The sequence below is a fragment of the Eurytemora carolleeae genome, unplaced genomic scaffold, assembly GCF_000591075.1.
Source record: "Eurytemora carolleeae unplaced genomic scaffold, Eaff_2.0 scaffold6, whole genome shotgun sequence".
NCBI classification, from domain to species: Eukaryota; Metazoa; Arthropoda; class Copepoda; order Calanoida; family Temoridae; genus Eurytemora; species Eurytemora carolleeae.
In genome coordinates this window covers 399,839-416,854 of record NW_019396148.1, presented here as the reverse complement: position 1 = coordinate 416,854, position 17,016 = coordinate 399,839, and the positions used below count along the sequence as shown (strand labels likewise).

General features: G+C 30.3%; 1 protein-coding gene across 1 annotated transcript in view; it reads right to left on the bottom strand.

Moving 5' to 3' along the window:
- Positions 1 to 17,016, bottom strand: part of LOC111696410 (protein-methionine sulfoxide oxidase mical3b) — an 82,234-nt gene that overhangs the window by 1,726 nt on the left and 63,492 nt on the right. Inside the window, exons 34-39 of the mRNA XM_023466007.1 lie at positions 16,852 to 16,928; positions 9,789 to 9,893; positions 9,259 to 9,300; positions 8,699 to 8,789; positions 6,893 to 6,993; positions 944 to 1,055 (exon numbers count right to left, since the gene is read on the bottom strand). Coding sequence (XP_023321775.1) covers positions 944 to 1,055; positions 6,893 to 6,993; positions 8,699 to 8,789; positions 9,259 to 9,300; positions 9,789 to 9,893; positions 16,852 to 16,928 — 528 coding nt within the window. The remainder of the gene's footprint in view (positions 1 to 943; positions 1,056 to 6,892; positions 6,994 to 8,698; positions 8,790 to 9,258; positions 9,301 to 9,788; positions 9,894 to 16,851; positions 16,929 to 17,016) is intronic.

Genomic DNA, 17,016 nt, shown 5'->3' with positions numbered 1-17,016 from the left:
ATAGAAGAGAACTTGCATTGAATTTTTTAAATAATTCGATGAAATGGATTGACGGTTAATAAATGATGATTAATAAATGATCCAAGTTTGATGTAAGATTTAGGGGATTCAAAGGAACTGTAAGCGTAATTACAAGCAATTCTTTATGACCAATTCACAAAGGTACCCTTTAAGCTTTGACTGATAAAGTAAGAATAAGATATTAATGTTTATCATTTTTAAAATTAATTATTTTCAATTGTGGTTTCTCCACGAATTTGACTTGCATATTTCTACTGCAGTAATACAAATTGGAATCACTAAATAAAAATAAACACTCTTGACAGAAAAATGACTATATCTTTCGCATTATTTATCAGATAAAAGTTTGTTTGTAGCGTTTAAAATCGGGCATTGTCTTGTATTGTAGAGGGCCACTTGAAATTACGCTTAATGTCTCTTTAAGTTCTGTTCACCATTTTTTTTACTGACTACTTAAAAAATGAGTGAACGTACGGCAAATATTGATCAAATCATCGCAAAAAAACGGGACGATTGTTTTGGAAGAAAATAGAAAAACAAATCAGTCCTTAAGGCTATACTTGAGCTGTAAGATTGACAAAAATATGTTCATAATTCCAATAAATTGTTGTATTGTATGGAGAACCAGAAAATTCTGTAATAGGATGACGACTTTTAGACTCAAGATATGACCAAGCCCAAGAAACATGAGACAAGCAATTGTACAGTGTAATCAATGTAATTTCACTTTTAAGTGGTACAATAAGACTATTTAGTAGCAACATCAATTAACTTCATTATTGCTCTTATGTGGTCTTTCTATTTCAGAGTTTTCTGGTTCTTAATGTATGTTTTTTTTTCAAGTTGTAGGTAAAGTCACGTTAAAAAGGAAAAAAATTTATGATTTCAAATTCTAATATTTTCTCTGCTATACTTCACTTACCTCTGTCAATATCTAAGATTCGTTCCCTTCGAATCGGAGATAAAGGTTTCTTTTCATTTATTAGTTCTGCCACAACCTTCCTCTTATCCTTCCCGGCTTTAATCTCATCAGCCTAGAAAAAAGTTAAAGTTAAAAAAAGTTGAAGTTAAAATTCAGGCATTTGCCATTTTCTGTAGTGCGCACATTCCCCGTAAAATTCCAAAGAGAGAGGGAGATTGAATTTTGTAGATCCAGAAAAATAATATCTGTGGGATGCCTGCGTAGAGACTGGCAGCTGGTGGGGTCTTAAATGTAAGACATCTGGCCGCAGCGCTCGGCCCCCTTTCCTGTCCTAGCCGCAGCGCTCAGCCCAGAAAGTGTCTTAGCCTAACCTAACCCTAAATAAATACTAAATTAATTATTTTTCTGGATCTACAAAATTCAATCCCCCTATTTCTGTTTTGGAATTTTACTGGGCATGTGCGCACAACAGAAAATGGCAAATCCCTAAAATTCAGAGGGGGTGTGGCGTGTCCCACGGAACATGAGAAGCAAGACGACTTGTAGGTCGTCATCGATCTCATTAAATAATTTGCGGCCTTTATACGGAAAACTAATTTTATACGTAAAAATCTAGTTATTTGTGGTGTGCCTCTTTTGTGCTTTCAATATTACCCAAGAAATGCAGAATTTTGTTCAGAGTTCGAAAATTTTGGTTTTGCTTGTTAATATCTCCGGTAACATTAACTGCAGAAAAAAGCAAACTGCATTTTAAAATGCCATGACGAGGAGAATTTTGAATTACTGTTTTAAAAATCATTCGAATTAAAGTAGGTTGACAAATAAATGCCGCAACTAATTTCAAAGATCAAAGCCGACCTTTAAGTCGACTTTCTAATGTCAATTTCTGTTGGACACCCTGTGAGTTATTGTTAAGTGAGATCCATAAATCTAAGAAATAAAATAAGACATTTCATCTACCCAGAGCTTGAAAATCAACATAAAGTGAAATGATTCTGTGTGAACTGCAAACTTGCTGGTTTTATGTTCATAGGACTTAATAAAACCATAACTTGAGTCAAACAGTTTTAATTATGGGTGACATTGTAAATTTATGAAAATGTAAAAATTTATCTAACTAATTAAGATATTTATGTAGATTAATGCACTTAAAAGTGTATTTGACGTTGTACTATAACACTTTGTTCTATAACCAATCATAAGTTATACAATATAACGAGCAAATGAGGAGTAATAGATTAAACTTTTTCTGTCAATTTTGGTAGGTCCACCAAACCCTTATGATTTCTTTATTAGTGTGTCTAAATTCCAGAGAAGCTAGAATTTTTTTTTTTTACCATTTAATGTCTGACAATGGGTAAAAATATCTATTTTTACTAAATAAAATTACATTTTTTCAGAAAAGAAATTTTGATGCTTTGCAAATGAAGAATAATATGTCAAACTTGAAAATTAAAAATAAGAAAGAAGATTTTCTTTTTTATAAAGTTTAATAAAAAGGGAATGTAGTTTGGGGTTTTAGATAACCCTTTATTTTAAGGGCTCAGTTTCATTTGCCATAATACTTTTTCCATAAATACTTTTGCCATAATTACATTTGCCATAATACATTTGACATCAGTGACACTTGCCATAAATTACACTTGCAATAAGTTACACTTGCCATAATTACACTTGCTATAATTACACTTGCCGTAATTAAAATTAAATTTGGTTAGAATTAATAGACATATATATATATTTTTTAAATTACAAATTAAATACAAATTACAAATCTTGTTCAGAGAAAGTTTCATTTCGGGTTCGAATTCTAACTGAGCACATTTTAACCGGACAGTTCCAATATTTCACTTCTGTAAACGAGGTATTGACTACATAGGTGTAGTTGTTGCTGTCTCGAACCATTGGTTTACCCTTACTTGTGGCCTTAATGTCACCAAAGGGTCCTCCATTGTGAGAAAATATAGAGCTGAACTTGTGTAAACTGTTATATTTTGAAACAATGAGAAAACTAGAGTTGGGAATTTTCATGGGAAAATTTCCCGTATTTACAATAAAAAAGACCGATTTATATCTTTTTAAAAATTAGAAAATTATGACAAAAGTAATTATAACAAGTGTAATTTTGGCAATTGTAACTTATGGCAAGTGTTACAATTATGGTAAAGGTATCATGGCAAATGAAACTGAGCCATTTTAAGAGTGGTATCTTAGATTGTTAAATCAAAGATTATTTAGAAAACCTTAATTGGTAGCTTTCTCAGCAAAAGTTCCGTGCGGATTTATAATGCAAAAACATTGAAGGAAATTCATATTGTCCGATCCTTATTCCTGATATAGAAGTATATGGTTACCTAGGTGAATCTCTTTAACTGGAGGATTAATTGAAATTATGTTGTTTGTGAAACTGTAACTATCAACACTTATCATTGCAATAGGTAAAAAAACATCATCATCAATGTTAGTTGTTAGTACATTAAAAGGGGGGGGGGGGTTAATTTGCCAAGGATAAATTGCCAAACATTCTCTCGAGAATTCAGTAAACACGCTTGATTATTATAAATTAATAAATTAAGAAAATTTGAAAATAAAATATGGAAAGCAGATAATCTTTAAAAATCTAAGAAATTTCTTCAAAGTGTTTGCAATTTCGTTCTAAGGAAAATTTGATGCACATATTTTCAAGATAAAAAATCTGCATCAACATGTTTTTGCATCCACCCGTTATTTATAAGTTTTACCCAAATCTCATTCTTAACAATTCAACGAATTCAAGATTTGTACATGCAATAAATAGTTTTAGATAGTTTTTGCAAAATAAACTTTGGATAAATGAACTCTAAGAAAATTTTGAATAAATGGACGATAATAACACTCTAGATAAATGGGCGATAAGAAAATTTTGGATGAATGAACGATAAGAAAATTTTGGATAAATGGACGCTAATAACACTTTGGATAAATGGACGATAAGAAAATTTGGGATAAATGGACGATAAGAACACTTTGGATAAATGGACGATAAGAACACTTTGGATAAATGGACGATAAGAAAACTTTGGATAAATGGACGATAAGAAAATTTTGGATAAATGGACAATAAGAAAACTTTGGATTAATGGATGATAAGAAAGCTTTGGATAAATGGATGATAAGAAAACTTTGGAATAAATGGATGATAAGAAAACTTTGGATAAATGAATGATAAGAAAACTTTGGATAAATGGACAATAAGAAAACTTTGGATTAATGGATGATAAGACAACTTTGGATAAATGGATGATAAGAAAACTTTGGAATAAATGGATGATAAGAAAACTTTGGATAAATGGATGATCTTAACTTTGGACAAATGGATGATAAGAACATTTGAAGGATTTGTAAAATCTCTCAAGCAAGAAAACACAAAAATAAGGGGGTTAAGGATGTTTGTTCAGTTAAGTATAAAAAGAGAAAAAGAAAATAGTTTTACTAGTTATGTAATTTGCTTTAGAACTAAAATCTCATCTCAAATCAAGAAAAAAGATATTGTCGACTCTTAAATTCATACTCATTCAGACCAGGACAGGTAGCAGAACTCAATGCGGTTTCATTAAATAACCTAAAGCCTACAGGTCATGGTACTTTGTTAGTAGAGTTTAAGTTGAAATAGGTTGATTTGATTGTTAATAACAAGGTACTAATGCAAGGAAAGTTATTTCAGAAATGTCTTTGGGCGGAAAAGTAAACACAAGACGGATGTCACAGCCTGACAAGGAATCCATTTTCACAAAAATAATCTGCGAACTATTCTGGTCAAAGGAAACTTTTATGTGAATTATCAAATTTATCAAAATTAAATGCTTTGTTCCTCCTCGGATACTAAACGAACACTGAGGCATCTATTTTTGTTTACAAATTCCGGCCAGAGAGAACTGGTTTCAATATGTACGCAGAGTATACACAACCGCAATTAACTTTCCTTGCATTAGTACCTTGGTTAATAATAATAAAGAGTTAAGTGTGCAGTGTTAACTGTAGTGTTCCATTGTATATTTATAAAATACAGTATATGCACACTGTATAAATGTAAGAAATGTTTGTGATGTACGTCTAGTAATAAACTATTGTTAAATATACAGGTTTAAATATGTCTAATTATGAACTACTGTTAAATATACAGATTCTATTTGATAATGAAATTAAAATTCATCACTTTTTCAATGAAAAGGTTCTAGTACTTTTTATTATGTACTCTTTCTATGTACATGTTTGTTAGTTTAAGTACGTCTTGCATAGAGTACTTTTTGAACAGCCCCGGTCTATGTACTTTAAATTGTATTCTACCAATTGTTCAAAGAAAGAAGTTACAAGGAAGTTAACAGGAAGTAATAAGCCAGATTAAAATGAGAAAATATGAGCAAAAAGGAGATATTTATCAGATTATCCAACCTTACATCCCAACGGAATATATTTTCCAGAATTTGATATCTAAGGGCCAGTTTTTTCAAACCCTTTTTTATACTTTTTATTAAAAAAACTATTTATTTCCCAAAATTTAGAGAATAAATCTTAAAAAAAACACACCTAACATTTTGGGGAAATGAATGATTTTTTAAGAAAAGGGGAGGAGTGTTTTTTTTCAAGAAATTATACATATTCTAGTAGAAATGAAACGAATAATGGGATGGAAGGATTCTGATTTAAACAGGGGCCAATTTAAAGAATTTGAGAAAAAACCTTTAAAGAAAAAAAACCTTTAAAAACTTTACCCAGCTTAAGATCAATTTTCTGCTTTTTATTTTTGAAAAAGTCTTAAACCTCAAAATATTAAGTCTTTCTAAATTAGTTACCAGGCGTTGATCAATGAATTTTCATGGCAAAAACAACTTTAAAAAACTGAAGTTTTTGTGGTTTGGATCTTGTCAAATAAGAAGGAAAAGAATCCAAATAAAGTTTAATTCAAGTAAGTGAGTTGCAGAAAGTTTTAAACTTCTAAGAAAAAGTTTTGTAAAGACGGTCTATAATGGCCAGACAATTTGTATGGGTACAAACTGTACAAAATGAACCTAAGTGGTGGAAGTACAAAAATACAATTATAAATGTCTCTTTAAAAGGCTCCAAAAAGATCGGAGATGTTTAATCTATTTAAAAATTGTATAAGTTAGATTGATGCAAAATGTTTACTATAGACAATGATATTAACCATACGATTTTCAAAAACGATTGAAAACATGTTTTTTTTATATCTTTGGTCCGAGAAAAGCATATACTTTAATGTACAAACTTAAAGAATTTTGAATTTTCCTTAGTGTAGGCCCGGAACTTTACCGAGAGCGTACTGCATATTTGATTTTTGTAAGGAGATTCGGGCATAACCTTTAGTACAAGGTACTAATGCAAGGAAAGTTAATTGCGGTTGCGTATAATCTGCGTACATATTGAAACCAGTTCTCTTTGGGCAGAATTTGTAAACAAGAATAGATGCATCAGTGTTCGTTTAGTATCCGAGGAGGTTGAAAGCATTTAATTTTGATAATTCACACAGCAGTTTCCTTTGACCAGAATATTTCATAGATTATTTTTGTGAAAATGGATTCCATGTCAGGCTGTGAGATCCGTCTTGTGTTTACTTTTCCGCCCAAAGACAGTACACTGCAGTACAAAAATGCGCACACTTCTGAAATAACTTTCCTTGCATTAGTACCTTGCTATAGTATATCTTTTTAAGTAAACAGTTTTAAGTGTACTGTCTAGCTAAGCATTGCGACACCTAAGTGTCTGTCTGGTCTTGAACATTAGCATTTTAGAATAAATATATGTGCTGTTCAATCAATCAATCAAACAATCAAGATATATATCATATAATACCCAAGATGAATTTACTAAATCAGGAAAGAGATATGGACTGATAGCTTTGTGATGGAACCTTAATGTAAAAGTAAATTGTATTTAATTTGATTTACCAACCTTCTTCTTATATTTATATTTCTCCAAGGCGTTCTCTGTAGAATGAGGAATACAGAAGAATTTAGTGGCAAATCTTCCTTCACGGTGGTATACATAGGAACCTAAACATAAATAACTATAGGGTCGGTTCACAAATATTGAGTTAAGGGTCGGTTCACAAATACTCATTTAAGGTTCGGTTCACTAATATTGATTAAAGGGTCTTTTCAGAAATATTAATAAAAGGATCTGTTTAGAAATATAGTTAAAAGGTCTGTACAGAAGTATTGATAAAGGGTTCTGTTCAGAAATATTGATTAAAGGGTCTGTTCAGAATTATTGATTAAAGCGTATGTTCAGAAATATTGAAAAAAGGGTCTGATAAGAAATGTTGATGAAAGGGTCTGTTTCAGAAATGTTGATGAAAGGGTCTGTTTCAGAAATATTGATTAAAGAGTCTGTTCAGAAATATTGGTGAAAGGGTCTGTTCAGAAATATAGATTAAAGGGTCTGTACAGAAATATTGATCAACGGGTCTGTTCAAAAATTTCAAATAAAAGGTCTGATAACTTGAAATTTTGATGAAAGGGTCTGTCCAGAAATATTGATTAAAGGATCTGTTCAGAAATATTGATAAAGGGTTCTGTTCAGAAATATTGATTAAAGAGTCTGTTCAGAAATATTGATTAAAGGGTCTGTCCAGAAATATTGATTAAAGGATCTGTTCAGAAATATTGATAAAGGGTTCTGTTCAGAAATATTGATTAAAGAGTCTGTTCAGAAATATTGATTAAAGAGTCTGTACAGAAAGATTGATTAAAGGATCTGTTCAAAATTATTGATTAAAGGATCTGTTCAAAAATATTGATAAAAGGGTTCTGTTCAGAAATATCGATTAAAGGGCCTGTTCAGAAATATTGATTAAAGTATGATAAGAAATGTTATTTGAAGGGTCAATTCAGAAATTTTGATTAAAGGGTCTGTTCGGAAATATTTAATATAATATCGTTTAATCTCGATATATCAGGTTTCGAGATTGTCAAGATAATTCTTAAGAGGAGATTCTGGAAATATCTCCCGGAAACTCAATATAACTGACGTCCACACTATTAAAATAAATCATTGTTAGACAATAATTTTCAGATAAGATAATTTTAAAAATTTGTATTCATGAAATTATTTTTTTGGAAGACGACTAAAACTAAAATCCTAGTGGGAATATGATACGAATTGGTCTGCTTTTTTGGGTTTAGAAAATCTTGCAGAAAGTAAAAGCAAGTATTACCTAATCTAAGTAGAATGCTACAATAATCACATCTGAAGCAGGCTTTTACCTAATCTAAGTAGAATGCTACAATAATCACATCTGAAGCAGGCTTTTACCTAATCTAAGTAGAATGCAACAATAATCACATCTGAAGCAGGCTTTTACCAAATCTAAGTAGAATGCTACAATAATCACATCTGAAGCAGGCTTTTACCTAATCTAAGTAGAATGCTACAATAATCACATCTGAAGCAGGCTTTTACCTAATCTAAGTAGAATGCTACAATAATCACATCTGAAGCAGGGGTTTACCTAATCTAAGTAGAATGCTACAATAATCACATCTGAAGCAGGCTTTTACATAATCTAAGTAGAATGCTACAATAATCACATCTGAAGCAGGCTTTTACCTAATCTAAGTAGAATGCTACAATAATCACATCTGAAGCAGGCTTTTTACCAAATCTAAGTAGAATGCTACAATAATCACATCTGAAGCAGACTTTTTACCTAATCTAAGTAGAATGCTACAATAATCACATCTGAAGCAGACTTTTTACCTAATCTAAGTAGAATGCTACAATAATCACATCTGAAGCAGGCACGATGAAAGAATTTTCCTTCAGCAGACATTCGCTCCACAACATACACCTAGGTTAGATAGGTTCAAATTTGACAAAAGTTATATAAGAAGTCGACAAATGTTATATGACAAGTCGACAAACATTATATTAGAAGTCGACCAATTTTGACAAAAGTTATATTAGAAGTTAGTAAATGTTATATTAAAAGTCGAAAAATGTTATCTTTAAAATTATTAATTTTCTTTTTATTCAGTATCTGCTTGCTTCAACTTTTGCTTGTTTGAGTAGGGTGGGACTGGGGAGGTTCTCTTATAATAAAACTTTTGAGAAAGAGAGGCAATAACTTTAACAAAGGAAAAGCACAAAAGAATTAAAAAATAAGAAAATAAACAAAATTTTGAGTGTTAAATAAAAGTTGGTTAATTGAACGTTCGTATTATTTTAATAACAATTAAAATGGGGGAAACATGAAGAATTAAAAATATGTAAATTTCACAATTTTTTCAGAATTAATTTTTTTTTCAAAAAAACTTTACCTTTTGTTGACAGAAATGACAATTATCACTTGTCCTTGAGCTCTGAAAACAAAATATTCAAAAAAAAATAATATTAAACCATAAAACAAGGATTTTATTACTTTCAAATAAAAAGTTACTTTTTGTTTTGATTTGATTTTTGATGTTTTTTATTGTAAACTTTCCAAAACAATACATTTCAATCAACATCAATATCTAATGCTGGTTCATGCTTGAAATTGTTCAACGTTTTATAAATTGGTTTCTATTTAGAAACTAAGCAATAAATTTATGTTTAACAAAAGTTACAAGTTTTTAATAATATTGCGCTAAGTCAGTACTAGATAGTAGATATCCACAGCGGAAACTTTAAATTCGAATCGTTCAAGAATGGCGCGGAATTACAGGGTTGCGCCTTGCAATTGTGCGAAGTAAACTCCAATCACGATGGAAACCCTATTTACAAAACAAAGGTTTCGACAGATTTACAAAAAGCTTAAAATCCAAATCCCCTTTTCAGCATCAATATAAAACAAACAAACATAAGTTACCTTATTCTTTGGAGGTTGCCATACGTTACTTGGTTCCCGTTTTAGCTCCGGACGCTCCTTATTATTGTCTAGTTTACTGGCTAGCTCTCCTACTAGGGCAGACACCTTAAAAATATTTAAAAATAGAGAAGGGAGTATTTTAAAGGGAGTGACCGGCTATGTAAGGTAGTTGAACTTCTTTCGGATTTATTTGCGACATATTTAACTTTTTAAAGATCTGTAAATCCTGAGTTTGAGCGCAAATTCGACGTTCAAATCTCCTACTTTGGGGGTGGATACGTTTTCAGAATTAGTTTTTTTCGATTATTAAATAACGACGACAAAAAATGTAAGCAAAACTCTACAGTAAACTAATTAGTTGTTTCGGAACCGGTTGAGAAAATTAAATTTAATCTTATCATCGAAAATAAGTAATCTCGTTCAATTATTAGTTTCTATTTCCTTATTATTCTAGTTCTCATTATTCACAAACATTTTATGCGGGTTTTCTTGAATTATTACTGAAAAGACGACATTTGAAGAATTTTAAGAAATCTGCGAATAAATTCGAAGAAAATTAGAAATTCAATATAATGATGAAAACGAAATAATTAATTCTAGCATTAATTTATTGACAAATTTCTTTTGAGAAATATGTTCCCAACCATCTAATTAGATTACTGTATGATTTTTACTTTATTTTTCGTCGTCGTTATTTTGTAATTTAAAAAAAACCCGATTCTGAAAACGTATCCACCCCCAAAGTAGGAGTTTTGAACGTCGAATTTGCGCTTAAACTCTAGATTTACAGATCTTTAAAATTAAAAAGTTTAATATGTCTCAAATGAATCCGAAAGAAGCTTTCAACAACACTGCATACTCAGTTCAACTACCTTACAAACCCGGTCACTCCCTTTAAGTCTCATTATTATTAATGGAATCGGATCAGTGGAAAATTATAAAAAATTGCGCGCACAAAATTTTTTAGGTCTTCTTCTGGCCCAAAAAAAATTCCTTTCAATTTTCAAGTATCTTCAAGTATTTAAGATAATTAAGTCATAGCCCTGAAACGGCTGGGGGGTGATGTTAACAATATCTAGACAAATTTAGGATTGATTTGGCGCTACAGGTAAAATTTATATAATCCAAAATCGAATGAAAGGCGCTAGTTCTGTTCTGTCCAAAATTTCTGTTCTGCTTTGTCCCAATTTTTTTCAGGAAACGTCCCGTTAGTCATCATTGAAAGTATATTAAATTAAATTTACTGTATATGGATTTTAATGAGATTCATTTTTACCATTCTTAATTTTCAAAAAAAATTCCATCAATGCTTTAAAAACTTTTTAATATCTTTTAAAACTAAAAATATAATTTAAAAAAATAAAAACATAGAATGGAATGAAAATTTAATTAAAAGGACTCTTCTATTAAGTTACAAACAAAAAGGTATCCATTAATCCTTAGTCTGAGCACTTTTCATAAGAATTTTCTTTTTTATCTTTCACATCTGTATAAAAGTAACTTGCGGATTTAAACGACAAAGACAAGTTTTTCACAAGATAAAATTAAAACTAAGTCTGAAGTCCCTTAAAGGAAAAACCCAGAATTTTAACTTTTCCTTGAATATTTTCTAACAGTATTTAAAAGTGCCAAATCCTTCGTTTTATATTTGTTAAATGCTGAGTTGGTATCTATTACCCCACAATAAATTCTGAAAGTGTAAATTGCAAGATATAGGTTTCCTATAAACTTTTCAAATAATCCAGGATAAAGTTTTCATTTTTATACAATTAAAGGATTGATGAATCAGGTTAAAAAGATCTTACAAGATTTATCGAAGATTGTTCCATATTTTTATTTCAAAAGTTTGGTCTCTGATCTAAACCTTTTAAATCCAGAACATTCCTTGGCAAATATATTGATAAAAGTAAAATTCCACTGATAAAGGGACGGATGCTATTTCAAGTGTACCTTTCTTTCTTTGGATACACAATAATTTATTTATAATATTCGTAATAACAAAATATTATATAAGAAATATTTTTTCTCTGAGATACACCATTGAAAGCAGAAACATTTACGATATCTTGCTTATTTTGTAGTGTAAATGATGTCATGTCAATGAAACTCTTTAATATTCAACACTCAACTAGCTAAGGGAACCCGGCCTTGCCTGGATTATTCTCATAAAACGTCAACCAAACCAACGTTATTTCAAAGGAACTGAATGAAAATGTGAATAATTGCAAGTACAATGGTGGACAAACTACCTTTTTCAAAAAGTTACAGAGAGATGATAAAATAAAAAGGATTTAATAACACTTATAAAAAACCAATAATTTTGTTTGAAAAGGATTTCTAATCAATGTACACCTTTTCAAAATTTAGATCAGAATATTCGAAGCATTTTTTTGGGATTTTTTTTTACTGAATTTGGGAAAAAAATTGCCTTCCCATCCCCCACCACCACAACTTAAAAAAACATTCCTCCCCCCCACCCAGGGCTGGGGGTAGATGGGTTGGGTAATTCTTAAAAATATTCACCCCTGTTCTTAATGCTATCGATTAGTTCTATGTTGCGAACAAACAAAAAATGAATTTTTCCAAAAATCCCAGGACGTATATTTCTCCAAGAATTAGATTGTTATAGATCGACATTTTATTATTTTCAAGAATTCTGAATTTCAAATTTCAGATAAGGAATAGAACAAGATAAAAGTCAGCAAGTACAATTCGGCAATTTTGGATTCTTGTAAATTTTTATTTTATTTTTCTTTAAGCATCTCTTAGAAAATTTACTCTATTTGCTTTTTTACAGAAATTATTTAAACATTATTTAAACCCATAATTCGCAAGACAAATTATCTTCAAGAACTAAGATTTACACAGATCATTATTTTGTTCTAAATTTTTAACGGTTTTGAAATATAGACGAATTCTAGAAGAAAAATGGATTGTATTTGTAAATATATATATATTTTTATTTAAACATGTCACACAACTTTGAAACAAGTTAAATTAGTTCTCAAAGTTGAGATGTTCTTACAAGATTTATTACTACCAATAATCAAGGTAACTCAATAGTGGTGGATATTTTCTTTACCTTAATATGCCTTCCCACCTCGCCTTTCTTTTGAAAATATTAATATTCCCTCGAATACATGTTTGCACTAACCGAAAACATTTTTTAGATTTTATTTTGCGGAATTGGGGAAAATAAATAAATTTTTGCGTATAAAGTTTGAAAAAAAGAAAAACTTTTTCAAATTTTTACTTTTTTCCCCCACAACCTTAAAAAATAATCCCCCTCCTCCATAGGGAAGTTCATTCTTAAAACCATTCACTACTGCAGCTCAGTTATAGATATTAAAAATAAAGCTGTTGTTAAGTAAAAAAACAAGGATTTACGAAACAATGTAAGTTAATCCGCACGAAAAAGGGAACGGACTATGCTTTCAAACAAAAATGTAAAGCTGCTCGAAGATAAGTATCAGCACAATCTGATACATATGTTAAGAAATGAACTAGATATTTTTTTTAAGATTTTACGTTAATCCAACAAAATATATAAAATCTCAAAATGTAAAATTTGGTTTCATATGAGAATAATATCAACACAAATCCTATGATCCTACGAAAGTTTGAAATGAAAAGTTTGACCATATTTTTGTAATTTTAGGAAAAGATTTTTAATGATTTTAAACTTAGGCTTACAAATATTTAGAAAAGAATAACCTATTTAATAAATGATCACAGTAATACCATAGATAGCAAGTTTAACAAATAAATGTAATCCTAAGTTATACTTTAATCATCTGTCTGTCTGTACCCCAAAAAAATGTCATAACGGCTTAGTCGAAATATTAGAGATGGGTCTTGTTCAAGGATCAAGTCTAAGCTGTTTACTGTTCATTATATATGTAAATGACTTCTTTCAATCTAACACACTTTTCAGTGTAGCCTTTGTCGACGACACAAATGTGGCATCAAAATGTAAAAACTTGAATACTCTAGCAGACACAATAAATAAAGAATTAGAAAAAATAACTTGTTGGTACATGTCTAATAAACTTACTATTAACTTTGAGAAAACTAATGCAATTTTATTTTCAAATTCTCTAAATGCACAAAACGACTGTCCTGATGTTTTCTTTAAATTAGGAGAATCTGCACGAAAAATTGAACGAATAAAAGAAACAGATTCAGTGAGATTCTTGGGAATATGGCTGGACACAAAATTGAACTTTAATGACTATTTTAAAAAGATTTACAAGCGGTTAACTTTTTCACTTTATGCTATGAAAAAAATGAAAAACTTTTTAAGCTTTGAAACCATGAAATTGCTCCATTACTCCTTTTTCCACTCCCATCTAGAATTTAGTTCAACATTCCTAATGCTAACTTCAAACAAAAATATTGATAAGATAGAATCATTGCAAAAGAAAGCTATCCGTCTTTTGATGGGGTTACCTAGAATAAGTCACACAGCGGAAGCTTTTTGGGCTTTAAACATACTCCCCTTAAGAAAATTAGGAATTTTTAATGTAATAAAATTTTTATTTCAATTAAAAGGAGACCAATTACCCCCAACATTTAAAAAAGATTTTATATTATCAAAAAATATCAAAAACGCAAATCTTAGAAACAGAAACGATTTTTATATTCCTAGAATAAAATCTATTAAAATTGGACTGCTCCCCCCTCACAATTTCCCTAAAATATGGTATGAAAATAAACGACACAGTTCTAAGCTTTCAAATATCAGTCTTATTTCGAATTTTAAACAGAGTTTAATAGAAGATTTTTATCAGCAGAACAAATGTTTTAATTCTAACACATGCTATGTTTGCAAAAGAATCGAAGAAACCAAAGACAATTTTACAAAGAAAAGAATAAAAAGATTAATAAGAGTAAAAAATATAATCAAACATAAAGGATGTCAAAAATCAGCGCGAATTAAAAAGATGCTTAAAAATGCCCGTTTTTCATAGAACCTATATCTTTTTCACACTCCATAAAGCTTTTTTTTACTTTTTCTTTTAACATTACAAATAAATATTTAATTTTTATTTTTAAAAGTTGTTAGTTCATCGTCGAAAAATACTAACAATCCACCACTAATTTAAATATAGTATAAACAATAAATATGTAACTTTCCTTATACTTTCCTTTCCTTTTCCTTTTATTTCTAGTTTTATATTTTTTTTAGAATTGGGGGGAAATATTCCCACAACCTCTACTCTTAGAGGTTTTTAAATATTTTCTCCTGAAACACTTTATTTTGTATGTTTTTGTTGTATTTCATAAATAAATAATTTTTTACTACTTTACTTAATGATATGTAAAAGAGAATTGTTTAAAATCCAAAAATTAAATCTTGAAATGGTTCAGCTAGTTTGCTGCCAAGATATCCAACAGATGCAGGCCTACATACATGCCTTGTGATGTGACTTGAACACTAACGAAGCAAATCAAAACCCTCATCCTGGTATTTTAACAATCAGATTAAGGTTAGTCTCAGATAATAAGGGATTTAAATCCTAGAATAACGAGGTTCAAAAGGTCTATCCCGCGGTGAATGAACTTTTAGCTAAAATAATTTGATTCAAATTTAATTATCTTCAAATTCTAGCCCTAATTGCCTTGTTCTCAAATAACTTACTTCAAGAAAAAATATTTGAGAAAAAGTTGCTCACTTTTAATCTTTCCCACAAAACTCAAATTATTGGTATATATGGTATATATACCTTTATACCATATATATGGTATACCATACGTTGCCTTTCTTCAGCTGAATTAAATATGTACAATTTTTTACACTTATTTATCCCTAAAATAAAAATATCAAAATTAAAAGAATAAGTAGGGCAATTAAAAATGTTGAAATTTTCAACTGTTGGAAACCTTGTAACACTACTTGTCAAAACCCTTAAACCCCAAATTTTATTGTAAATGTATCCAAAAATACTGCTTATTAATTATGGTCTTGGTGGTTATGCAATTATAAGACCGCAAGACCATTCAAATTAGGAGATTTTTAATGGTTCATGTTGAAAATGAAAGTTGCGTTCGTACGTGCGTGGAAAAGGAAGACGACTTTTAAAATCAAGTTATTTTTAATAATGGAAGAGAAAACAAAGCAATTGTGCTGTGTGCTCAGGCCATAAGTGATATTTACGCTATTTATGGTATATAGCTTGTCCACGGATGACAGAGGTGGAGAACTGGAGTTTACAGAAAGAAAGTAGAAGAACTGGAGTTTACAGATAGAAAGACAAGAGAACTGGAGTTTACAGATATAAAGCTGAGAACTGGAGTATACAGATAGAAAGTGGGAGAACTGGAGTTTACAGATAGAAAGTAGGAGAACTAGAGTTTACAGTAAGTAAGTAGAATTAGAGGTTTAAGAGAGAAAGTAGGCGAACTGGAGTTTACAGATAGAAAGTGGGAGAACTGGAGTTTACAGACAGAAAGTGGGAGAACTGGAGTTTACAGATAGAAAGTAGGAGAACTGGAGTTTACAGAAAGAAAGTAGAAAAACTATAATAGTTTACAGATAGAAAGTAGGAAGAACTGGAGTGTACAGAAAGAAAGAAGAAGAACTAGAGTTTACAGATAGAAAGTGGGAGAACATGAATTTGTAAACTTATATTTTTTGAACTAATAAGAAATATAAATTTACTGCTTTTTGTTAATTTTTAGGGGGGGCCGAAATTATTGGCCCCCCGCTAAAATAATGGTTTCATTCGCCCCTGACGTATGACCTTATTTTTTCCATTGTACCGTGAACAATATGTACTGCGAGCACTTTTAATTTTTGTCTCAATATCTCTAAAAATTCAGGATTTAATCGCTCCTGAAGTTATAGATATTCCTATGGATTTTGGATGCATTGTGGGACCTAACTCACTCAATTCAATTAATTTTTCAAATATTCCAACGGAGCTCAGATCCCAGAATGAATACAAAATACATAATATTTCACATGACAGCGGAGGTCTGAGTTAGTAGTAAGTAGTAAACCATGGTAAACACCTTGACGTACTGGGGAGGGGGGGGGGGGGAACTACTGTTCATAACTCACCTTATTTGAACCTCTCTCTCCTGTTTCTAAATTGGAACCCTCCTTTAAGGTTCGCTTCAGGCGGGATAAACTAGATTCTAAAAAAAGTTTTTTTGCATGAAAAAAGAAAAGTTTGTCGATTTTTTTTTCGAATCAGATAGAAATAGAATTAATGTGTTTAATTTG